This window comes from Typopeltis vanoorti, chromosome 13, assembly GCF_054136105.1.
Source record: "Typopeltis vanoorti isolate ZY-2024b chromosome 13, IOZ_Tvanoo_1.0, whole genome shotgun sequence".
Taxonomy (NCBI): domain Eukaryota; kingdom Metazoa; phylum Arthropoda; class Arachnida; order Uropygi; family Thelyphonidae; genus Typopeltis; species Typopeltis vanoorti.
Genome location: NC_143561.1, coordinates 23,838,588 through 23,865,743, shown reverse-complemented (window position 1 = coordinate 23,865,743; position 27,156 = coordinate 23,838,588). Strand labels below are relative to the sequence as shown.

Sequence of the window (27,156 nt, the reverse complement as noted above, 5' to 3'; positions counted from 1 at the left end):
AATTATATTTTTCCGTAAGTTACATGTATTAACACACACTTCTCTTCATTTAAAAGTTTGGACCCTTCTTCATTCATATACAAGATGTCAGAAAGGATGGATAGCTGGAACCCACCTGAATCATGGAAGAGAATAACTTGTATCATGATGATTCGTGCCCGCCATCAAAATAAGGATATTACGACTGCTGCCCAATGCTCCCTGAATACAGTAAAAACAATCAGGCATGAACTAGAGACTTGCAATGGTGACTACGAGGATGTAGCAAGAAGAAAGATCCCTAGCAGACGATCTGATTGCGTTCGTACAGCAGAATTCCTCGCAAATCTGCAGGAACAGGTGTTGAAGAACCCTGGCATTGGAATTCGGGCTTTGTTCGTGGAGTTGCTAACTGTAGTCAAGCCCTGGATAACAAGGGTAGCCAATGGTAGGCCGTATGTATGGCAGCAGGATTCGGCCCCTTGCCACACCTCTGGGAAAAGTCAAAAATGGTTGTCTGAAAATTTCTACGACTTCACCAGTCCAAATGTTTGGCCTCCAAACTCCCCAGACCTTAACCCCATGGTTTATTTTGTATGGGGCGCAGTTGAAAAAGACACCAATCGCACTTCCAGTAATACAAAAGCCCAGTTAATGGATAAAATTAAAACAGTTTTTGCGGCCCTTCCCAGGGAGACTGTAGCATCAGCTTGTTCGAGGTTCCGAAGCAGAATTGAAGCTGTGATCGATGCTAATGGTGGTTATTTTGAGTAAATCTTGTTGATAGTATTGTAATTAACTCTGCCTGTAATGTTTTTTTGTCAATTCATTAAATTTAATAGATACAAAAAAGATTTTCTTTTTCCTTACGAAACTGTCAAATTTATCCCGAACACCCTGTAAATATGATTTTCAAAATATTTTATATAAAAAAGAAACATTTTACAATTTTTACATAAATTTAATTCATACATAATAAAATTATATTATATGATATATAAAATATTAAATGTTTTGATTGATTTCAGATGACTTTTTAATATCATTTTCATAGGTCAGCATTTGTTTAAGTGCGTTTTGATTGTAGTAAAAATTCAAGGAAGAACATCCAATCAAAATACCAAATAAGCAAGATTACTTTTACTGAATCCCTTTTAGATCACTTAGTGTTGCAGCTAAAATCACCAAATGCACATTTGAGTAGTAAAAATCTGATTGTGAGTAAAGGTAAAAAAAATCAGTAAACATTTTGTAGACCTGTAACGTATCTGAATTACTTGATATCCGATTTGGTGAAATTTGTTTTCTCCTGTAAATTCGGTTCTTTTTTAATTCATTCAAAACAGACAAACGTCTTGAGAATATGAGGTATTTGGACACAAATTCAGCCATGCCTCATGACCTCAAATTTATCGGCAATAATTCTAAAGCGCAATTTGGAACATGTCTTGCAAGTTATAATTAATAAATCTTTATTATATAGTGAAATCTTTAATAAATATCATTACAATGTTTACTTAGTTCTGGAAAATTCTAGCTCAGACAAGAGACCCAAATTTTTGCTCCGGTTTATTAGTTCCATTTTTTTTTCGTTTTTTTTATATTAGTTCCTTTTTTGGGGGATTTTGTTTTTAATTCTAAATCCATCTGTTGTATTTTTTTTTTTTTATCGTATATCTATTTTTACCTTGCAGAAGTCCAACCCCACGTCCGAGGCATTTGTCCACGTTCAAGGGGGAAGTGGCAAGAAGTAGGGCTTTATACAGGGTGTCCCAAAATTCACGCAAGATTTAAATTTAGCGCCATTTGTGCGGTAAAGTGTTGCCAACGAGAAAAAAAAGACAGCGTGACAGCTGACAGTTCAGGGTTATTAAAAATGACCACACACAGCGAAGAGAGTTCGTTGAATGGATTATGGAACAACAACAAGTGGATGCTTATATTTCGAACAAAAATCATCTTCAGCAATGAGGCTCATTTTCATCTTGATGGCTTCGTTAATCGATAAAATTGTCGCATTTGGGGTTCAGAAAATCCACGAGTGATCGTTGAGAAACAAATGCATCCACAACGTGTCACTGTTTGGTGCGGATTTTGGGCTGGAGGCATCATCGGTCCATTCTTCTTCGAAAATGCGGCTGGTAATGCAATAACAGTTAATGGTGCTCGCTATCCCGACATGATAATCCAGTTTTTTGTGCCTAAATTGCAAGATATGGATGTGGACGACATGTGGTTTCAACAAGACGGTGCCACATGCCATACAGCCCGAGAAACAATTCAATTACTGCATGAGTCATTTCCTGGTCGTGTAATTTCCCGTTTTGGTGATCAGAATTGGCCGCCCAGATCATGTCACTTAACGCCGTTGGACTTTTTTCTTTGGGATTTTTTGAAATCTAAGGTTTATGCCAACAAGCCCACGACCGCCCTCGCCTTGAAGGGGGAAATTGATCGCTGGATCAACGAAATTCAGCCACATTTATGCAAAACGGTCGTGGAAAATTTCGACAAAAGAGTGCGTATGTGCCAGCAAAGCCGTGGAGGCCATTTACCCGATATGCTATTCCATGCATAACCCTATACTGTATACTTTATGAATCAATAAGAAATTACAATTTTTAATTAAAAACCTGTGTTTTCTATCAAAATTACTTCTTTCGTGAATTTTGGGACACCCTGTAGTTTGTTTTATAGGGTTTAGCGCCAATACGGTAGCATGATTTTTTTTTCTTTTTTTGCTTAATCCTACCTCCACCTTCTTTCTTTTTTTTAAGAGTTGGATGGTTACATCAAACCCAGAAAACTTTCTAGTATCTTACCAAAGTTTTCTTTTGTCTAATCCTGCTACCACTTTTTTTTTCTCCACTTGGATTGTTACATCAAGCCCTGCAGAGAACCCTGAAAATTGCTGGTTAACGGGGCTCTGACAAACCCAATTCCACGAAGAAGCATCTGTTCTGATCACAAACTTACTACCTCGTCCTGGGTAGCCGATGCATCGAGAACTGCAGTCCGGGATCTCGATGAGAAATATGCTACGAGGACTCTCAACATACTTCAGCTAAACATCAATCGCACTCAAAAAAAAGATGGGCGATCTTAAGAACATTCAATACAAAAATAACATCCATATTACATGCTTACAAGAAACAAAACTAAATCAAAATCTGAAGCTTCAAATCAAAGGCTATTCAACATTAAGGAAAGATAGACCGGATCGATCTGGCGGAGGTCTAGCTATGTTCCTATTGACCAAACAAATCAAATATAAAGAAATCGTATCACAATTACTACAAAGAGCAGTATAAATAGTCACAGAGGCTCAAGCAGTCAAGATATTTTTACCAAAATGCATTATTACAATAGTAAAAATGCAATTGAAGTAATAGCAATTACTTCAACAACTAAGTCAAACAACGTCAGACACCCTTTTAGAAGATCTAAATGCCAAAAGCCCAACTTGGGGATCCCCATAACGAGATTGGAAAGGAGCACAAAAAGAAGACATAATTGATGATCTAAACCTTGAGATAACAACCTGCAAAATACATACCTGCCAAAATAACAGGCACAGAATCAGCATTAAACATCACAGCAGTAGATTATGAAACTGCGAGTCTTACCCAGCGGAAAATACTAAAGAATGCCATCAGTGATCATAGAGCTATTATCACAACTTAATTTGCAGTTAGACCAAAAACCACAGACAAAGAGATCTTGGAACTTCAGAAAAGCAAATTGGCCTAAATACACACAACTACTAGAAGCATATTGTACTGGCACACTCACTGGTAAAGAACTTGATCAGCAAGTACTAGAACTATCTAACAACATACAGGAAGCTGCAAAAAATTCAATTCCCAGAGGACTCAGGAAAAACAATTGGGTTCCATTTTGGAAAGATCATAATATCAATGTGATCACTGAAAGAGATATTATCAATGAACAGTTAAAACTAAATAATACAGAAGACAACAGAAAGAAGTTAATAGAATTAACTAAAAACATAGAAGATGAAATTTCTAGCTGCAAGCAAAAAAAATTGTGAAGAATTCTGCAATAGACCAGATTCAATAAAAGACTCACAACACTGGGACATCATCGGATTATTAAACAACGCAACACTCCTGGATACTGATCGCTCTTCAAACACAGTCTCCTCAGTAACCAACAAACAAACAGATGGCAAATTTACTTGTCAAACGTTACTCTAATGCAGGCAAGCTGCAATACAATAAAGAAGACAAAAAAGTGCAGGAAAATTGCAAAACATCTGCTAATACAATTCAGAACTTATCCCTCTTAAGACATCTTTACTCAAGACCTCACAATGACAGAATTAGAAACAGCAATTAGTCAAATTGATCCCGACAAATCACCCGGAATTGATCTTATCTTTGGACATATGATTAAAAACATGGATGAAACTGCCTTCTGAAGATATTTAACACCTCCTGGAATGTAGGTAAACTACCAAAATTGTGGAAAACATCAGTCATTACGCCCCTTACCAAAACCTAACAAAACCCCTAGTGACTATAAAAGCTACAGACTAGCTTTGACTAGCGCTCTCTGTAAACTAAACGAAAGATAATACATACCAGACTTATGAATTAGCTCTTAGAAAATAACAAGACCAACTTCTATCAAACTGCATACAGGTCTCAATACAGCACAGAAGATCAATTATTTTATCTTTGCCAATCAGTCATAGATGGCTTTCAAGAAAAACCACCAAAGAAGACAACAGTAATATTCTTGGATCTCACAACTGCCTACGATCGCGACTGGAGACAAAAGGTAATAAAAATTGCATACGATACTGGAATAAAGGGGAATGCATTAATTAGAATTTCAGATTTCATGAAAGGAAGAAAAATGAAAGTAAAAGTTAGTGAAATTTATTCCAACATGCTTCGAACTTGCGCTGGAGTCCCGAGGTTCTGTTTTAAGCCCACTCCTATTTCTCATCTGTATGAACAATATCCATCCTCACATAATAAATGACACAAAAATAGCATGCTATGTAGACGTTTAGTAATCTGGCACACAAGCAGTAATCCTCAATGAAAGGCTTAGAAAGATGAGCAAAGGAACTTAAACTACAGATAAATCCAGAAAAAATAAAACTGAACATCTTCCCTACTGATAGAAAAAATAGACACCATTACAATCCTCAAATCAAAATATATAATACCAAAATAGAAAACACAGAGTCTCCAAAATACTTAGGCCTAAGCCTAGATACTGAACTCAGATTTACAACTCATATTACAATTATATCTAATAAAGCTCTTAAAAAGCTTAATATCATCAAAAGGCTTTGTGGAACAAAGTGGGGTGAACCGAAGACACTCCAAACTACATATACGGCACTAATACGACCCACTATGGAATATGTCTCATCAATCTGGGCTCCAGCTTTTACTAGCTCAAAAGAAAAACTTGACAGAGTACAATCAAGATCAGTAAAAATTATCATAGGTGCAGTCTCATCCTCCAATAATTTAAAAGCTCAAGAAGAGTGTAGGATTCACATACTAGAAGACAGAAGAAAAGTCTCCACAGTTAAATTCACAAACAGAATCAGGAGCCAACCACAGGATCACATCTCACTCAGGACTTTCGATGCCTGGACAAGAAAATCTACACTAAAGAGATCATCTACATTACAAAATGATCATGAAATTAGAAAACAGATTGACTTAGCGCACCTATTCCATTGAAATAAGCAAAGAGTCATTCTTTTCCACTATTCTACCACAATGATAAACTTAAATCTCCCTGAACCTTGTTCAAAAAAGGATTCACAGCAAGAAAATAAAAGAAAAGGACTTAACACTATACATCACTTAAATAATCTAGACTATGTCATTGCCTACACTGATGGATCATCTGATGACGCACTCAACCAAGGAGGTTCAGGGGTTTTTCTAACTCTACCTGGAGGCGAGGAAATGCAAACCAAAACCACAACTGGCAAAACAGCTTCAAACTTCACTTGTGAATTAACAGCCATACAAACAGCTTTCAAATTCTATCTCTCAAATCCAGTACAGTCACTCAAAATCTGCACTTGAGGCATTAAACAAAAATGGAAAAACAAAACTCACATAGGAAATTCATGAACTACTAACAACAACCTTAAATTTGAAAAATAAAAATTGCACACTGCAATGGATACCAGCCCATGTTAATATTGAAGGCAATGAAAGAGCAGACAGACTAGCCCAAAAAGGAAAATACGTACCTCAAAAATTACACCCACTATCACTAACTGATGCTAACTCTGTCGCCAAAATAAGATTGGTAAAATAAACTATCAAGAAGAGAACGAAATTAATGAAAATAGAGAAATAACCACAGTCATTACCAGACTAAGGTTGGAACATGAAAATTTGTCCAGACGGTAGTAGGAGCTATGAAACATGCAAAAACTATCCAGGAGTTGAACTAACACCTGTCCATATTTATTCTTGTCCAGCAATTGCTCCTGCTCTACAGAAAATTGAGAATAACCCTAGAGTAAAGTTTTACTCCATCAAAGTTCAACAGATTGACAAAGCAGTTCTACAGATCCAAGGTCATTTAGGTTTAAGTATCATTAATTATTAGAATTGTTAGTGTTATTTATATTATTAACTAAAACATTAAAGTATTATTAATTACCCTCTTCTGGTTCTGGCAAAGTAAGAACATTGTCTATGCAGTCCTCAAATACGTCTGAAGTTTCAGGTTTTTCATATGGAGAAAAGTCAAGATATGTGAAATCATTGATCAGACGAAATAATATCGGTTTGTTGCCATTCTGAAAATAAAATCAAATGTTTAGTACTTAATGTTCGCAATTTAAATTATTTTGAGTATTTTAATGCTCAAAATTGAAAAGAAGTATAGTTGATATTAGAAAAAATGATAATGCATGTAACATGATAAGTTTTTATTTTATTTTATTATTATTATTATTATTATTTTATTATTGTATACATTTTAAAAAAGCTTAGTATGATCACAGTTCATAAAACAGAAGTAATTTTTGATTTAATTAAACTTTTAATTAAAAAATTAATTTGTATATAGTTTACATTAATTAATTTAAACATCACGTTTGGGCTAGATAACACCAATTAGATTTTGTTTTAAATGTTTTTTTTTTTTTTTTAATTATGGATTGCATTCGTCTGCCATCAGATGTCGCTTCTAAGCAACAAACCTGCACAGCTAACAGTTGTCTGTTCATTCGATTCTTCTGAGAGATCTATTTAAATTGGCTCGAATTTCCCTTCAAGGAGAACAGTAGCACTTTAAAATAGGATACATTCAGGGACATTAAACCTAAGAAAAGGCAAATTTTAAGAATAGATACCTCCTTTGTAATGGAAACGAAGTAAATTGCACTATGTAGTTTGAGTACTTTAGCTATTTCTTGGTATGAAATTGCTCTTATACAAATAGCAGGCTATAAACAATGAGAAATGGAACATTAGAAGGATACAAAAAAAAATGCAATTTTTGTTTGGAGAGTTAATGTACGGGGAGGGGGGGGATAATTAAGGAGCTAGAACTTTGTTTCACTTGAATCTTACCAAATGCTGAAATAGTTCACAGTTGAATGTATAAATCTCATTTCGTTTTATGCCTTTTCGTGCAAAAAAAGAATTCTTCGAACTTTTAAGAGTACTTTTCTCTAGTACTCAATATGTACGGGGGGGGGTCTTGTTGAATCATAGAAGAAAAAAAAGTGCGTTTACTTAAAGTGTGCATTTTACCGAATAATTCTAAGACATCTTAGTTTCCAGATCGTTCTAAAATTATCTTGAGTGGAAAATAATTAACTTCATGCCTTTATTATCTTGTTCACTCTTAAACTTTTAGTTACATGCATTAGTCAGCGCACATAAAAAGAAATAGAGAGAGAGAGAGAGAGAGAATGAATTAGAACGTCAGAAGGTTTTTTTTTTTTTTTTTTTTTTTTGGAAAAAGTTAAGTTTATTGTTAATTCTCATAATATATTATGTTAAGTTTAATTTTTGTGAATTTCTGAAAATACTTCGTAATTAAATTTAGATCTTCCAACAAAATAAGAAAAAAATTAATTAATACAGTATCGAATTAGAATTAAGAAGAATACTTAATTTTTCATTTTTATTAAATATTCATATCTGGGCGGTACGAAGTCGGATTTAAAAAAGGCTTGTTATTAATATAAATTTTGATACTTTACAAAAGTCTTGGAAGGAGTGGATTAATCTTTTGGTAGGTGGGCACCTTCTGTGCGTTTGTTCCAACGCTACTCAGCATCTTTCACTTGCACGTTTTTCACACATTAGCTGAGGGTGAGGGGGGAGTCATGTTCCCGAATATGATGGGTGTTGCATTAATAGAATAAAACGTCAACAGTTTCATTACAAATTCATATGATTGCAGTCCACTTCGCTGAATGTGCAGGAGCATTGTCATAGTGAAGTTTTTATTTATCCGATGTTTAGTTTTAAACTATATTTCAAAGTATCTTATCGGACATTCCAAAACATTCAAATACAAATATTCGGTTATTTTTTAGTAGAGGGTGTATTCGGGTAAGTGATATTTTATTTCTAAATAGTTGAAGATCTCAATCGTTTAAACTGAAATTCGTGCAAGCTTATATGTGCCATTGCCAAATGTTATTGCTAATCATGTAAGTCTTTCGGTTTTTGTATCACTGATTTTAACAAACTCAACATCTTTCACTTGCACGTTTTTCACAGATTAACTGAGGGTGGGCGTGCCTCACTTTTTGAGACACGACCGCCCGACAAACACTAGTTTGTTTCAATTGTTTTAAAGGGTCGGGAAAACTAGTATCTCGATACTTTATGACCTCGTAAGTTATGGTTTATTTTGATAATATAAAAAAAAATGGAAATTAACTCATTGATCTTGAGGCGTGGAAAATTCATCACGTCTAGGCAGAATTCATGTGATCGGCCTGCTAACGTTTTAACCTTGAGATGTAAAGGCTAACATTTCTGCTGAGTTCATAAAAATAGTTCTGCTTTCTTGCTTGATGCGATTAAAAATGTTTAATCAGGTGAAATACATTGTTTTCATGATTATTAGTTTGACTCAAGATTAAAATTCATGGAAATGTTAACTGGATAGGAATAGGACCGGAGTATGACTCAGAGAGAGAGCGAAGGGTTGGCGAAACGAACATAGCAGAAATCGAAACATTATAGTTCCAGGAAAGCTCTAATTTTGCTGTACAATAATATTATATACAAAAAATAAAATAATAAATAAATAAATAAAATAAGTGGCGCAATTTCACTGATAACCAGTCAGTTAACTTGCGTACATTAAAGTGTGTATGCTATTGAAAAAATACAAAGATATTAATAAAATGACGTCGAACTTACTGTGACATCGAAGTTACATAAACTGTAATTTCCAATTTCTTCATCTGTGTTAGGATTTCTTTCCCAAGATCCATTTTTAAGGCACGGTTTAGTGGCGAACTCTATTGGAGAGAAAACGAAATATAATTTATTCTCGAACTTACTTGTTGCATTTCTTTCACAATATCAGTTGAGGTTAAACTCAATTCAAACAGTAAGAGAGCCTGAATAAGACGATGGATTAATTTTCTTTAAACAAAGGTAAAATTTACCTTATCATAATTGTATTTTTTTCCTAATAAAATAATATTTTTTCTCACGTTCCTAAATTTTTATTATGGAATTCGATCCTAAAATCAATTTATTTAGCAATTTTCATCTGTACAGCAATCGTATTGACAGATACGATATTGTACAATTATTTAGAAATAGGCAAAGTCACATTTCTGAAAGCGATCATATTATTATGCATATCGGCCATTGAAATACAAACTTTTATTTAATACCGTGTTGGACCTCCTTTAACCCGAATTACAGCACATGTCCGGTTTTCACCACTATGGTGAACACCAGGTTTTCACCATAGTCCTTTAAGTGGCTCAGATTTGATGGAAAAGGACTTTGCTCCCGGATCTCTTTTTAAAGCCTCCCCCATACATTCAGAAAATGGCGAAAGTCAACATTGCAGGATGGACTTGATCAGCAACAACGTTCAGATATTCTTGGAGGATACGATACCCGACCTTCAGCAACATCAGGGGGACCCGTTCCCCATTCTGGAGGTCAGACATGACCTCCAGAACCTTGAGTTGTGTTTACAAGGCAAGCTGGGTTCATTACTCATAAAGTTCCTGCTAAACTCTCGACCTACCGTACATCGGACCACATGACGTTTTTCTTGTGTCCAGTCACGGTGTTCCTGACACCACTGTAGACGACCTTTCCGGTTCTTCGCAGAAATCAGTGGTTTCATATATGCATGCGACTACCAATACCGATCGGCTTCAGTTCCCTGCGCATAGTTCGGTGAGAAATGAGTCGGGAACAGCCTTCATCAAATGTTTTGATCAATTGCTGCAAAAAGAAGTTCTCTTTGTCCATACAAGCCTTCTTAGAAGACGGCGATCTCGTTCCTGACAGACTACCTTAGGATCACAGTTACGCCTCTTAGGCATGTGCACGTGGGTTATTTTTCCACTGATTAAACACCTGGGATATGTCAACTTTTGAGAAACCAGTCAGCTCTGCTGTTTGTTGGTCATAAAGATTTCTAATTCAGTGGCCAGTGTGTATAAAGTATGAAGCTTGGGCCACCTTTGCATGAGTTGCCTCGGTATTGTGACTGATGGATGACCTCTCAAAACGTCCTTCGGTATTGTCATGAAACAGTACACTTCTCGAGGCAAAAGTGGAGCAAGTTCATAAGACAGACTGATATTTCATCCCGCATGCCATAATCCGGTTTGTTTGTTTTAGGCAGTTAAGAGTTGTGTTTATGAATAAACTCTCCTTGGATTGCATTTTGAAATTAAAAAAGCAATAAGATATTCCGAATTTTAAATATAAACTTAAATTTGATTAAACAAATTGAAATTAATTGAAATAAAAACAAATTTAAGTTTATATTTAAATTTTAAATATAAACTTAAATTTGATTAAACAAATTTAAATTAATTGAAATAAAAATAATAATTAAATTTAATTATATGATATTCCTTTAGAAAATTTTAATTAATTACATCTAAATTAATACACCATAGATTAAATTACATAAGTTTGTTATATGAATTTTTATTGTCGAAAATGCATAGTGCTTATATGCGATGATCTGCATATTGCATTGTGAATAAAATGAATGATCTGTAATGCCATCAGCAATAAATATTATTATGAATAGGAGAGAAACACAATGATTTATGCGATAAAGATTGTTAGTGGTAGCAACCTTGGAATACTCCGCATTGATGGATAAATCAGAACCACGGGGAACCATCCAACACGACCACAATTCTTCAAATCTTTCCATGGTAGGGTCCAAAGGTGAATAAGATTAGCGAGGAGGTCTGTTGTAGAATAAGAATGGAAGAATCTACACTAGTGATCACTAATTAACCAATGGGTCTCTAGGTTGTGAAGAAGTTCATGGATTACCTCCATTTGACAATATTACGATGGGAAAGCAGTTTGATGGCTAACTTTTATCTCCCTTTTTAGGAGAAAGCCGGAAAAAAGCTTACTTCCATGTTATTGATAGATGCCAAATGAGTAGGATGACTTGTAAAGACGATACAGGATGGATTTATAAGAGTTTTTCTCGAGAATTATCTGAACTAAAAGTCTCTTAGTACAAATGAAAGGATATCATCTTGTCGGAGGACTTTTTTTTAATATCAAGACTACTGAATATTTTTCTGTTGTCATTCTGTCTTCAGAGGAGATATACCAATGGTGGTTTGTGGAGGAACAGGGGAGATTTTCTCTTGTCATCTAAACAAGAGTTGGCGAAAAATAGTCGATGCAAAGAGATTTGCCTTATCTTTAGCAGATGTTACTATTGTTCCGTCAGGATAAGAGGAATGGGAAAACAATAGGACAAACATTTTCCCAACAGTCAAGGGACTATAAATCTCGATTGCCATTTGAGCAGGAGACAAGCTTAGCGTATTTGGTCCTTACCAAATCTGTTTGATGATTTCTTGCAGCTGTTCCAGGCAGTAGGTAAGCTGAGTAAGAGGCTAGAGCAAGGGTCGCCAAAGTCATTTGCCCGTCGTCCCCTTCAAGCGTTTCTTGACTTTTTATCGACCCCTATATTTTATTATTACGTAATTATAATAGGACAAGCAAAAAAAGACGCTTGTGTGAGTTTTTAGATTGTTTATTTTATAGTTACAGTGTTTATTGTATGTATAATATAGTATATATTATTATATTACTATTACTACTACTATTACTATCACTAGTAATATCACTGGTATTACTAGTGATATTAATAAATTAATGGTATTAATATCACTGGTATTACTACCAGCGCTGTTCAACTCTTCGACATAGAGAAGTTTAGTTCGTGAATGAATAACGATTGAATTATAATATGTATGTTGATGAATTTTAGAACATTAACGCTCACTTGTATGTCGATGCGCAGAAATGAGACTGGGATCGAAAACTTGTAAGTATCAGTAAATACGAACCACGCACGTGTTGCAATCTCGTTCCCAGGTGCGCCGGCCGGCAGGAACCACCAACATCCGTTTATTGATAAATACGTCATTCTGGCCTACTTGATTGGCCTCAGTAACTATTTTCATGACCTTACTCCATCTTACAGGTCCTATTCATGGACCTGTAAGATGGAGGTACTGATCCCACGATTCACTCTTAATTGCGTTGTCATTACCTCCATGTCTTTTGTCATGGAGGTAATCCAAGTTAACCGAATTAAATATTACCCATACAATGATGTCTTATATTTTTCTGTCGACCCCTGAGCCCGAATCGACCCCTAACAATGTCATATCGACCCCAGGGAGGGGTCGATATCGCCCCTTTGGCGACCACTGGGCTAGAGTCTTTAGATTGGGTCATTGAGTGTATGCTGCAAAAGGCACTCATCCCCACAAAAATAACTTCAGTTATCAGATCAGAGCAAGTACTTAGATTGAGACAGCAAAAGCAGTAATCAGACAATGGAAAAGGACCGTAGAAATTCTAGTTATCCCAGTTAGCAATATTGTAGTGCCATAATTACAATGCCAAGATTGGCTATGAGAAGGAAGAGCAGTAGAAAACGAAACATTTTGTAAACATGATCAGAGCTAATATTAACAGTGGATTTGAATAGAGGAAGTTAAGAAAAAGTCTAAGGTGTTGGGAAAATGATGGGCATCTGGAATTTTGGTAGGTAAATTAACAATTTGCGCTTCATAATTACTGACAGTAAACAGTTCAGTTGCTCTTCTACTTTTGTGTGTGAAGTAAGAAAGCCAGTTGGAATGGTGGACCTTGAAATCTACAAGGAAAATTACCTCACTGTTTGGGTGATTATTCTTGTTGAGAGGCTTATACGCTGGTTAAACATGATAACTAATATTTAAGGAATTGGCAGCGTATACTAGAAATATAGATTAAATAAACTTTAATATATACTTTCCGATATTTCGGCAAACGTCACGTTGCCATCTTCTTGGGAACTTACTACAAAGACACGTGCACACAAGTACTAATAACAGCAAATGAGACTGAAGCTAGGAAGGTAGCGTTTTCCTAAAGTCCTGATGGTGGTATATACGCTGTCAATTCCTGAAATATTAGTTATCATGTTTGGGTGATTAGATTTATGTGACTAACTTTCAGATATAAATAATCAAAATATAATCAGAAATAGGAAGGGGCGGTAATTATATTTAATTAATGTAATAATAATAATTTAATTTTCAGTATTTGTAACAAGACAGTTTTGTAACAGAACTAGAAAAGGATATATCTAAGCCACAACCCAAAACCTATAAAATAATAAAATAAAAGAACAAAGAAATAAAAGAAAAGGTAAAAATACAAACAATAGATTGAGAAAAATGGGTAACTTATTTTTAAAATCTCTGGACCGATGATAATAAGTAAACGTCTATAAAACAAAGAATGACCTAAAAGAAAATTTTATGTCAGAACTAAGAAATATAATAAATAAGATGAAAAATAGGAAAATACCCGGAAACGACAATGTATACATTGAACTGCCCAAAAATACAGGTCAAAATTTTAATGAAAGACTACTAAAATTCTATAATATTGTCTGGATTTCTGGAAACTCTTCAAACTATTGAAAAAAAGCACTGGCTGTTCCAATTTATATATATATATATATATATATATATATATATATGAATATCAAGAGGAGTACGAGAAGAATGTACTCTATCACCTCGTTTTAATAATTATAACGATCAATTCTGTATACAAATACACCCACAAATAAAGATCGATACATTATTATCTACAGATGATCAAATTGTATTAGCTACATCAGAATATGATCTATAGAGATCAGTGAGATCATTAATTGAAATTTCAGGGCAATTTGATATGAGAATATCAAAATGAAAGGCAAAAATAATAGTTTTCAAAGGAGAAAACCCAGAAAGAATTAAAATAGTGATAGATTATAAAATGTTAGACCAAGTAAACACTTCCAAATACCTGAGATGCGACCTATCATATGAAGATGAGAAAGATATAGACATTAATATATCAAATTTTGTAAAAGTAAACGGCATGCCGGACTGGTTAGCGTATTCGTTGGTGGATTGAGTGGTGGAGACAGAGAGTTGTAGAGTAGGTGCCCTCCTTCGATGAGTCTTTGGACTCCCTGGAGTTGTCAGATTGCAATTGTTAATATAATTAACAATATATTTAAGCCATCCCTGCTACAAAGACACAACAGAATCAGACTATATAACCTTCTGTCTAAGCCAGGGGTCAGCAAACGTACTGTATAAAAATACTGTACGGATATAAAATAAACGGGAAAAGAATACTTGGAAACCAAGAAAGCGACGGTATGAGACTGGAACAGGCCACTTGGCCTATAATTCATGATAGGAAGAAGAGGAATATTCATTTTTTTTTAAAATTAATTTAATGTGCTAATCCTGACAACACTTGAGGAGAAAAAGTGTCATCTTTCGCTTTTATTACAAGCGTTTAGAATTGTCTTGTAAACGTTTATAACCTCTATCAATGGCAGATGTAGTTTTCGATAATGTAAATTGCTTAAACTTGGAAGCTTGCCAATAAAATGTATGATTAAAAAGCCACGTGGATGTCACTCAACTTTACGCAACTGTATTTTCAACTAACGATAAACATTTTTATGAGGATAGAATTGCCTTCCACGTTTGGAAACAAAACTCAGTGTGGGATAAAACTTGGGAAGCTTATCGTGAACTATATACGCAGTGATTTTTTAGGATCGCCCAATAAAATAATTAAAAATAAATATTAACAATATGTTAAGGCTTATTAATATAACAGAATAATACTAAAGTAGACATAAATTTTTAATCACTCTTCATATGCAAATTAAATGAAGTATGCTGTGGTTAATATTACTTCAGCAACACTAATCAACTGTCCACATTAAATAAATATTTAAGCATTTAATTTAAATATTTTAAATTATTATTTTTTAGATTTTCTTAATTTTTAAAATATTTAAAAAAGCGCCTGTGTAATCCAGTACACACCACGGCGCTTGGCCGCACGAAAGAAGACTTGGTTTCAAATCTAGTCGGCGACTAGAGGATATTTTTCTACGCCTTTTTTCGACCAGTTCCCGAGTTAGTCGATCTCTGGCACGGGCAAGCGGGTTTTTTTTCCGAAAATTTGAGGTTTTGGTCCCGTAAATTCAAGAAAATCGACCCCACACTAGTTTTGACGTTAAATATACTGTGGTAGGGTTAGGGACCACGAGATGGCGGCACTTGTTGAGCCTTCTCTTCACTGCGTGCCGTTCAACTTAGTGATAGCCCTCGGCTAGCTCTGATTGGCTACCAGTGGAGACCGAACTGCCCACTCATTCTCCAAAAGTTAGATAGGGCTGAAACGGCCTCGTCTACTCCCTATACGGGAATAAAAAAGCGTTAGCTGATATTTTAAAAAAAATAAAAAATAAATAAAATAATAATTTTAAATAATTAAATATTTAAAATTGTTTGATAAATAAGTAAATAAACAAACGTATTTCTCGATCTTCCTTTCCCAAACTGAAATCTAGATCAAACGATATTTGTGGTCACATTCCATATGAACATGGAATTGAATCCAGACATTGACTCAATCCTAGTTGTTCAGTCAAAAAGAAGCAAGAATATCCGAAGCTATTATGCGATTAGCTGAATGTAATATCTGACTGAGATAAAATAATATTTTACTGTCAAATTCAGTTTGTCCTTCCACAAGGAGCCTCCATAACTCACTCAGTATTGACCTTTAATTGAAAACACCTGGATTCGAATTCGGTTTAGTACTTGATGAATCTTTATCTCAGATTTTCAATTCAAGAGGAGTTAGCTGGACTCGTATATAGGCGGAAGGTATTTTCCTTCCCAAAACTCGGTTTTCATTCCACTATAACAGACAAACCGTCCTGAGTTGCTTCCAAACAGCAATAACTTCTGAAGAGGCGAACACCCTGGAACATTGCAACCGGCAAAATTAAGCACCCGAAATATCTGAAATATTCAATACTACTAATAATAATAATACTACTACTAATAATAATACTGCCTGTGCAACTCTGTGGAAATGACCTTTGCATCCATAAAGCCAGACTGCCTGCAGAAAGAACAGGTTAAGAACAATTCTAATCACCAATTAGCAGAACTTTTTCCAAGCTTTGTTCGACCGGTTACCAAGTTAGTCGATCTTGCACAGGCAAGTATTTTTTTTTTATCTACCAGAAACGTGGGCTTTTAATTACACAACTTAAGACTGTGGAAATCGCGCTGTTTCAGACAATAATACATTGCGTTGGGGACCATTAGAGAGACCTCCTGTCAGACGTACTCCTTTTATGGAATAAAATGCGCTATAATAATAATAATAATAATAATAATAATAATAATAATAATAATAATAATAATAATAATAATAATAATAATAATAGCTGAAATATTTTAATTAATCACTTATTAGCTATTTAGTAATAATTTCCTGCAGCTGTGACTGTTTAGTTATAGTTCTTTATTTACAGTCTTCCAAAAATAAACAAATAACAATAAAAAAAATCCTTGCACTTTTTTTCTAGAGGATTGAAACAAACTTCACAGTCTCACCTTCTAAAATGCACGTGTACTAACTATCCTTTATGTCACTTATTCTGCATCTCACTTATCATCATTCTATGCCCGTAAGATTAATTATCGCATCCAAGTTGACAATGATAATCCTCTTAGAAATGTTAATCTTAGCGTTTCCAGTGAAAAAGGGTGTTTAAATTACTCACTGGTGGAATAATGTAATTATAGTTCACTTGCTTAATAACGGTAATTACTACACACAGAAGCATTCTAATTCTTGCCAGCTCCAAGCACTAGTCGTGGACGTGTACAATTAGGCGTATTTATGGCACTGTAATTAGTTGCTGTCTATGCCAGTGCACTTCAGCAGAGTCCCAGGTGAGCCTTGAGTCCTTGTCCTAATTGTAGTTGCAGAAAATTGGGAAGATTTACCTTCAAGATCACTCGGAGAATTCTAATTGGTATTCTTACGATGTGGGGCTATACCTTAAGAACCCAGAAAAGATATAAACAAACGCGGGGAGGCCATCGTTAAAAGAGAACTTCGCCGTATATGCAGAATATTTCTGGGCAGTTTTGTGATAGTTCTTTATTTGTTCACCAGATGGCGCTGGCTCGCACCATAACTATACAGTGTGTTGATTTAGCTTTAAAAATATTCCTAAAGTTATCATTTCTGTTAATATACTCTCCAATAAAATGCTTAACTGATTTTTATACTTACTATTAGGTTCTGATCCAGGAACAAATGAAGGGCATGGTATGCTAGCCACGTGACCTGCAGCAACTGCATCCCAACATCCCCATCCATCAAATGTTGCTGGACAATAAAGATCGCCTGAAATACAAAAAAAAAAAAAAAAAAAAAAAAAAATAGAATAATATTTTTTACCTTAAGACGAGTTCATACTCTTTCAAAGAAATTGCATTCACACGGAAGTATATAATTACAAGCATTCCAGTACAATACAACATACAACTTTAAGTCCCGAGTACTGCTTGCATTTTTTTTACAATACATGGAAACAATTAGTAGTAAGTGCATACTTTTTATTCCTGTTTAATTTAATAATAATAGTAGTAAATGTTTTATAGTTGCAATAAGAAAATATAGATCTGAGATTAGTACTTAAGCCATTGTAACTTAGCTCTCATCCTATTATACTTCCAACACTTTAAACATTAATCCGAAGAACTGACTGTCATAGAAACAGAATTAAAGCCGATTGCTCCACAAAGATCACTTCAATAATTTCTTGTAGGATGCCTTATCGGTATTACTGTCATGGCAATAAATGCGATAGAACTGTTCACGAAGTTCCTACCGAACTCAGACTTTTGTCATAAAGATAACTTTATTGTACCTAAAAGATCTACCTCGTACAGCATTAAATTATAGCAAATCTTATTAAATAGAGGAATCGACGCTGTATCTGATAGTCACAAATCTTTTATGATGAAATTTGAGAAGCATTGTGAATATCCAAACTGCATTTTAATCTGCTTGTTTGATATTTAGCCTTCGTGAAAAGTCAACGATTACCTTTTGTTTACTACAATTTCTGGATCTACTAATTCCCTTCTCCAAGGCAACAGTTAGAGACATTTGTAATCAATGAAAGTTTTAACTCACATTCAAACGATGTTCTTGTCATTTTATAATGTTTTAATCTCCTAAATTTTAATCAGTATGTCCCAAAGAGACAACAAACCGAATCACAATAATTTCCTTCGTGTAAGGGTATTATAGCAGCCCTTGGCGACACTATTCGTGCATGTAAAATATTTCCCTTGTTATTGGCTGGGATTTCTTAAGCTGTCTTCTGCCAACTGTGAAATTATGTATACGTTGGGCTCTGAAAGGCGGATTTCATTGTTTATCTTCTGGCACTGTGAGCCATCTGGTGGCCAGCTACAAATACAAATGAATAAATTCCTGCAAGATATTAATTCGGCATTTTTGTGATTGACATTTCACTGTCTTTAAAAATAAAATTTGACATTTAGACGCAGAAAAAAAATGCCGTATCTTTTCTTTTGCGATTTTGTATAGAATTATAAAATATAAAACATATCCTCCTAAAATATTTTATGAAGTTTTCCAAACTTAAATGTTTAATTTGCCTGTACATTATAAATGATGTACATAATTATAAATGAAAGCAAAATATCTTGAAATAATTTTAGTAATCCAAAAATGTATTATTATTGTTATTGTTTTTCTGGAATTTGCAACAGTTATAATTCTTATATTGTATACGTTTATATACACATAAATTTCGAAAACCCGTATGAATTTGATCTTCCTTGATCTTATGGCTTGTAAAAGAAGTCATGGAAGGGATTGGAAAAATTTGTATTGGAAAGATTTTTTGTTCATATAAACAAAAAAATTCGTCATATCCCAAGTGGATATGACGAATCTTTTTTCTTGCACTACGGTTATCTTTTCTTTAACTTCAATAACAATCACAAAATATAACGAACACAATCCTGTGCTCAGATGTCTGTTCATGAGTGTTTTGACCATAAAAAAATGATAAAAGTAGAGCCTTTCTTTGCGTTTCAATTTCTTTTAACTTCGTGAAGTAGAAAAAAAAAATCGTGAGTTAATATTTTTTTTTTTTATTGCATTATCGTGAACGTTCCAACCATGAAAAATTATAACCTATAGCACGTGTTATTACTATCGTGGACAAGCTAATGTTTAAAAAATCTAGAAACTATATTCTGGAGATCAAATGGAATTTTTAAAGTCACTTCAGGCTTCCAGTAAGTTGGGTTCTTGTTTAACTCGTAGCCAGTTCGTTGAAGAACCAAGACACTATTTATATCTACTTTTAATACTTTCGTATTTTTTAGAATAATTAATAAAATATAAATCAAATTTATCATCTACATTAATCACTCAAATAGAGAAATCTTGAAAAATGTAAATATTAAAACTTACCAACTTGTAGATTTTCTGGAATACGGACAGCTCTGTGATAGCAACCCCAATACGCCCTTAATTGATTTCCCAGCAGGCTGGTATTGCCGCTCTTATCCCACCTACCTGGTTTTTGATCAATCACACTCACATGCAAACTAGCCTATAAAAACAAATTAAATATACTGTAAAGACGTTTCCTGTTTTGCTTTTATAAATAGAATACATTGAAGTCAATATTGAGTTATATTAAATCCAATTTAAGACGATATAAATTAATTTTAAAGTGAATTGCAAGTCAACATCACATTCTTCAGAATAATATAAAGACTAATATGAAATGCTTGTTATCAATTTCTGTCACCAGGGGGAAAATTTCTGCCACCAGTGTACGATTGCTATTGTAATCGTACACTGGTGGTGGAAATTCCAAGGAACAACACTCTTTCTGAAGATTTACAATCGCACATTTAGATGAATCAGCTTGTGGCAATTTCCATAACGATTTCGAGCAGAAAGCGGGTTCGCATTCAAATTTTCGAATTGTGCCCAAAAGGACTCACGTGGTTGCACTGAGCAGGATAAAAGGAAAAAGGCTGCGTAAAGCAAATTGTGTTTGAAGGAAGTTCTTTTCGTGAAGGAGTAAACTTGCAAACTTCAATATGTTGTAATGTCTCAAAGACGTCACCTGGATTATAATAAATTTAGTTTAATCCTTTATCCAAGTGTGAGCAAACAAAGTTTGCACCTGAAAATATCTTCTGGACTGGGGTGAGATAGTACAACACCGGGCTTCTGCTTGGTATCTCCACCTCTGGGCCTGAGTCCCACTGAAGAGACCTCAACAAAGGTCGAAACAAGTCTGGGTAGTGGCCCTTCCCTTAATGCATAACATTAGACATATCCGCAAGGAGATGTGTTTTGCATTATGGGAGATACTGAGACAGGAGTGATGTTAGCTTGCTCCACCTTTGCTACGAGTTTCTCGGTGCTGTACTACCTTACCCCAGTCCTGAAAAAAATTGAGGCGCAAACTTTGTTTGCTCACACTTGGATAAAGGATTAAACTAAATTTATTACAGTCTAACCAAGTGAAAAATAAACTTTCAACGTCAACTAGATTATTTCACGTGAGGAAGAATTATTGGAAAGCCTTGAAGCCGCAGAATTAATGATATTGCCACAGAGTTTGGAATCTCACACAGCGTTGTATCCAGGCAGCATTTTAAACCAATGGAATGCGTTCCAGACGTTTGCTAACAGGTCTTTATCGCCCTACCACGGAGTATGAAGACACATTTTTGGTTATAACAGCAAAATGTAATCGACCACCACGACTGGTGAGCTTGCAAGGCGGCTCCATTCAAGCACAGGTACAGGGATATCTCAACAAACTGTGGCAATACGTGGTGGTGTTACATCCAGAAAAATTGGACAAGACACCAATGGGCTAATGTACTCTTTACAGATGAAAGTCGTTTTAATCTTTCCTCCGATTCTAGACGACACTTGATCTGGCGTGAAAGTGGTACCGCTTACAATCGCGAGAATGTGTTTCAAAAGGATAAATACGGAGGTACTGCGATCATGGCGTGGGGAGGCAATGGACACTACCAGTTCCTGAAAAAAGGGACTATGATTGGTTAACGATATTGGCACGAAGTTCTTCAACGTCATATTCGATTGTTCTGTGGTGTTGTAGGGAAAGCATTTTTATAGATGAAAATGTCACACCACATCGCACACGAGCAGTGGAAATACTTCTGAAGGCAGGAGATATTAATCCAATCGAGTGGCCATCATGCTCCCTAGATCTCAATCCTATAGAACACGTTTGGGATGCAATAGGAAGATACATTGCTTTCGAAATTCGCTCAGCAGAAAACAAAAAAAAAAAAAAAACTCCTCTGAAGGAGGAGTGGAGCAGTTTGCCTCAAGAACTCCTGAATCACTTGGTGCTAAGCATGGTACGACGTTGCAATATGCCGTAAGCACCGGACATTAATTCCTAAACTACGTCCTTAGGAAAATTTTATAACACTTTTTTGTGTAATATAATTTATTAGTAAGCTAGGAATAAATTTAAGTCCACATTTGCTGTAATCGTGAAAATGTTTTCATATTACAGGTAAAAATATAGTTAATCCTTAGCTTTTTGGATGCCAGTGTAGTAATGGATATCACGAAGTGAAAGTAAAGATCACAATCGAGGAACATCTTTAATGGCCCAACATCTGACATCTGGTGCGAAGCTGCACTATACATGAATATTAGCGCTCTCTCTCTCTCTCTCTCTCTCTCTCTCTCTCTCTCTCTGTAAATGTCGCTTACGATTTCTGTAGATGGCATCGTGAAATGCAAATTTCCATTAAATTCCCATTTGGAGTAGGAAGTGTTTCCATAAACTAGGCGTTTTCTAAACGATTTTATTTCACTTTTATGGTCACTAAAAGTCGGTAAGTTTTTAACGTTATCCAAAGTTTAGGCTGTTAATTGTATGTGAATGGGTGGCTACGAAAAACACTTCTTTTTAAGTTTATCTCGTCTATCTTTAGTTGTGAGCCGTTCTCGTCTTCGTGTACCACTTCGCTTTGATTTCCAACACTTTAGTCATCGCCTTTTCTCCGTAAAGATGTTTCGTCCTCCGCTACCATCACCGTGTAACCATGGCAACGGTCCGCTTAATGCCTGAGGTTATACGACGATGGAGTGCAGACTTCCATTTAGACATCAGTCACGAAGTGCGATAAATTTTTATGAATAAATGTTTTAAAGTGTAATCAGTTTTTACGAGAAATTCTCAAGAGGCCTTCGAAAATTACCGATGCATAATTCGAACGATAAAATGCACCTGGTAAGACCTTGTTTGTAGGATTTCATTGATAGAAGGAAAGAGAGAGAGAGAGAGAGAGAGAGAGAGAGAGAGAGAGAGAGAGATGAAATGGAACGTGGACAGAGAAGTTCCCACTTTCTTGTTAATAAAATTCCCATATCCCGTACACCAGCTCTATAAAGACAGCCTAAACACCTCTGATTTTTCGTATTTTTCTCCTGCAGTGTTGTTATGCATATAACTACAAATGTGGTTGCTCAATGGCCATCATCTGTCCGTGTGTGATTATTGACGGTTTGGAATGGTTGAAATTATGCCGAAGGACTATGGTTTTCGAGGCATTAAGTGCATTCTGATCATTTTGTATGTTTGAATAATGAAAAAACCCGCAAGGAAAAACCTGCTACTTCCATAAAACCAGCTAACTCATTGTAACTTGAAATATCTTGTAACGGTTCCGATTGTCTTATACGAAGTACAAGCTAAATGATTAGACGAAGCACTGGTATATCAGGAAGAATCCTTGCCTACAATAAATGAAGTGGCAAGAACTAGCAAGCAGAAACTAATTCCCCAAATTAAAATTAATACATGTGATCCTAAAGCCCAAATATGTTTTAGTATAACGGTAAACAAAAAGCACATTTTCCCCAACTTCATTGTCCACTAATTGAGCAAGTAAATTCCCACTAGTTTCGATACTCATAATTATCATCGCCTATCTAATCAAGTTTGTCATCGATTACAGAGGCAATATAATAATATAAAACGAATACAAAAACGAAATAACTTGTGCAAAAAATCTCTGTGTTATCTATTGGCCAAGCGTCGAACTATATTGTACACGTTCTATTGAAATATATTTAACAATCGCTTATAATTCGTCTGATCAAATATCAGTCTATCTATGAAAATAATAACAACAGTCCTTATAAGGACAGGCTTAAAGGGGCGAAGCAAGAATGCTTTTCATCTTCCCCGTTATCTGTAAAGGACAGTGTATGGATAAGGTGTTATTGAGCTACTAAATTGAGCTACTAATAAGGTGTTATTGAGCTACTAAATTGAGCTACTAAAGCTCTGATCATGGCAGGAGGGTAACAGCAATAGCCGAGCTTCAGTTAGAACTTCATTGGCTACAGCATTGCCATCCATTACCCTCCAAGGGTATTGGATTGAATGAATCCAGCTATCTCCAATATCCATATCCATAATAACCTAATATATATAACAGAAGTCATCTTTCATTATAAAAAAATAAAAATGGTTTTGGAAATATTTTATAATTAAATTAAATTTTAAGAAATTTATTCACATTTTTCATGAAAAATAATTTATTATAATATATATACTAATTATATATATTCATATAAAAACAAACAGAAGATGTATTCTTGTTCTATTTCATGTTTTTAGTTTAACCTAAAGAAAGAAGTTTGTATATGAAATCATATTCACTATTTTGTACTTTTTTTTATGGAAAGGTAAACAGTTATAAACAAAGTTATCAATTAAGCAAACGACTTTGCCTCATTAATACGAGTTTTTAAGTCAATAAAGTAAATGCTAATAGCAGGAGTTAAAACACAATAGCTGATTCAATGCCCGATATTATATGCTGGTCTTATATTCTAAAAAATAGTAAAGAATACTATTTCTTAGCAGCGGACACACCATAAATTAGATAATCACTCCTATACTTTATAACACCTTCGTCAGCTTGCGTAAGAATTCTAGCATATCATATCTCGATAATTAATCTATTATTTTCACAATAATTAAATATTATTAAGTTATTTAAATGCAGCTGTTTGAAACTTGTTATTTAAATGCAGCTGTTTGAAACTTGGGATTTTAATTGATACCATTCGCGCGAAAGTAAAGCTATTGAGGTAATCAACTTTTTTTTTTTTTTTTTTAGCCGTCATTAGGTGGCAATGTTGGTATAAAGTTTCGCCAATTATGCCTACGCGTGAGGATGAAAGAATAATGCTATCCCATCTTTCAAAATATGCATTTTTTTATGTGAAGCGTCACATAAAAAAAATCTTAAGGAATTAGAAACCTCTCTCGCTTGAGACAGAAGGAACAGTTATAAATTATCTTTTTTTTTTTTGTAATTACTTGCAGTAATTACAAAAAAAAAAACATCCTTATAAATTTATTCAGCCTACTTCCCATTAGACTAGTCTTACCTCTTCTATTCATTTTATATTCGATTGGTTACCTTTACGAAAACTTGTATCTATATGATTGAAATATATTATCTTTTATCAATTGTTTCTCCCAGTGACAATCTCTAGGCTCCTTTTAAATCAAAAGACCATTTGTTTTCTCCTTAATCACTTATTCAGCTAAGGCATTCTTGATGGTATATATTTTGTAAAGTTTCCATGTGGAAATGATATAAAATATTTAAATATGTTCAGATATTGTTAAAATTTAAATTAAAAAATGAGGAAAATGTACAAATCTTCCGACACCCTTTACTAATTAACATAAATAAAGTATTATAATAATTCAGAGTAGTTTTACAACAAATAAGGATGTTTTTTTTTTTTTTGTAATTACTGCAAGTAATTACAAAAAAAAAGATAATTTATAACTGTTCCTTCTGTCTCAAGCGAGAGAGGTTTCTAATTCCTTAAGATTTTTTTTATGTGACGCTTCACATAAAAAAATGCATATTTTGAAAGATGGGATTGCATTATTCTTTCATCCTCACGAGACCACCATACCCTTGGAGGGTAATGGATGGCAATGCTGTAGCCAAGGAGGGAAGATGAAAAGCATTCTTGCTTCGCCCCTTTAAGCCAGTCCTTATAAGGAATATAAGGACTTTACAACAAAAAGGAATTATATGAAGTTTTGAATCAATCGACCGTGAGGTGCGGTGATTGATTTTATATGAGATGCCCATATAGGGTAACGGATGGCAATGCTGAACCAATGAAGTTTAACTGAGGTTCGGCTGTTGCTGTTATCCTGGGTTAATGAGTTCGCTCTCTTAGGTTTTGCCCTAAGGGAGCAATTGAGTCACCGGGGAAAGTGTTCTCCGGCAAGGCCCGCTGAGGGGTGCTTGCCTGTGAATTATTTTCTTCGGAATGAGCGGTTCTGCTCGGTGGTCCAGTTTCAATGAGTAGAACCAACGCGGAGATTTGGACGGTCTTTCGCCCACGAATGAGTGGCCTAGAGATCGTCCGATATTTTTGAGATATCACCTTTACTTACACATACGGTGATTGATTCATTCAATCCAATACCCTTGGAGGGTAATGGATCGCAATGCTGTAGCGAATGAAGTTCTAACTGAGGCTCGGCTATTGCTGTTACCCTCCTGCCATGATCAGAGCTTTAATAGCTCAATAACACCTTATCCCTACACTGTCCTCTACAGATAACGGGGAATATGAAAAGCATTCTTGCTTCGCCCCTTTAAGCCAGTCCTTATAAGGACTTACAACAAAAGAGGATGAAGGATTGAAAAAAGTCCTTTTTAGGACTTCCAGGGTAACAAATGGCAATGCTGTAGCCAATGAAGTTTTAACTGAGGCTCGGCTACTGCCGTTACCCAGCCATGACTAGAGCTTTTTAGCTCAGTAACACTCCATCCACACAGATTTTCTTCATTCAGATGACGGGATAAAGAGTCAAGGACTCAGTCATTTCTCCCAGTTCCTTTATGAACTTTCAATAAACGAGGATGTTTTATATGTCATGTTAGGACATAACATAATGTACTGATTTGTGTTATGTTATGTTATACATTTTGTACTGTATTGTTCCTTGGTTTCGATGTATCCTTTGGGTGAAAAGACATAGATTCAAATCCTACAGGACTTAAAGAACCTTCATCATGCTTACAATTGAAGGCGAATTATCTGATCTCACACAGAGGTAGCAAGGATATTTTCTCCCAGAAACAAGAAAATTAGTTGGGAAAATATACGCAGTCTACACACAAAATTTAGGCGAAAGGTGTTGGACCTTAAGGGATTAATATTATTATTAGAATACATACTAGGATGTCCCCCTCCCATTTCAAACAAGGAATACAAACGATCACCAATGTAGATTTCATTACTGTCGATCAAAAATGGGTGTTCTTACTTCATACACCTTCGGAATATATTTATGTTGCCCGTGATATTTTTATAGATTTGCCAATAGTGAAGTAGGGCAAGTTACAAAACTACGAGAATGCAAACAGATTACATTGTTTTATTACCGATTCCA

At 34.9% G+C, this 27,156-nt stretch overlaps 1 protein-coding gene across 2 annotated transcripts in view; it reads right to left on the bottom strand.

The window, feature by feature from the left end:
* LOC150099991 (calcitonin gene-related peptide type 1 receptor-like) overlaps window positions 1–27,156 on the bottom strand; it is a 321,303-nt gene that overhangs the window by 69,474 nt on the left and 224,673 nt on the right. For both annotated transcript variants that reach the window (XM_090402325.1, XM_090402324.1), the window contains exons 4-7: window positions 20,109–20,250; window positions 17,883–17,996; window positions 9,384–9,484; window positions 6,652–6,790 (exon numbers count right to left, since the gene is read on the bottom strand). In XM_090402325.1, the coding sequence (XP_090258451.1) occupies window positions 6,652–6,790; window positions 9,384–9,484; window positions 17,883–17,996; window positions 20,109–20,250 (496 nt within the window). The remainder of the gene's footprint in view (window positions 1–6,651; window positions 6,791–9,383; window positions 9,485–17,882; window positions 17,997–20,108; window positions 20,251–27,156) is intronic.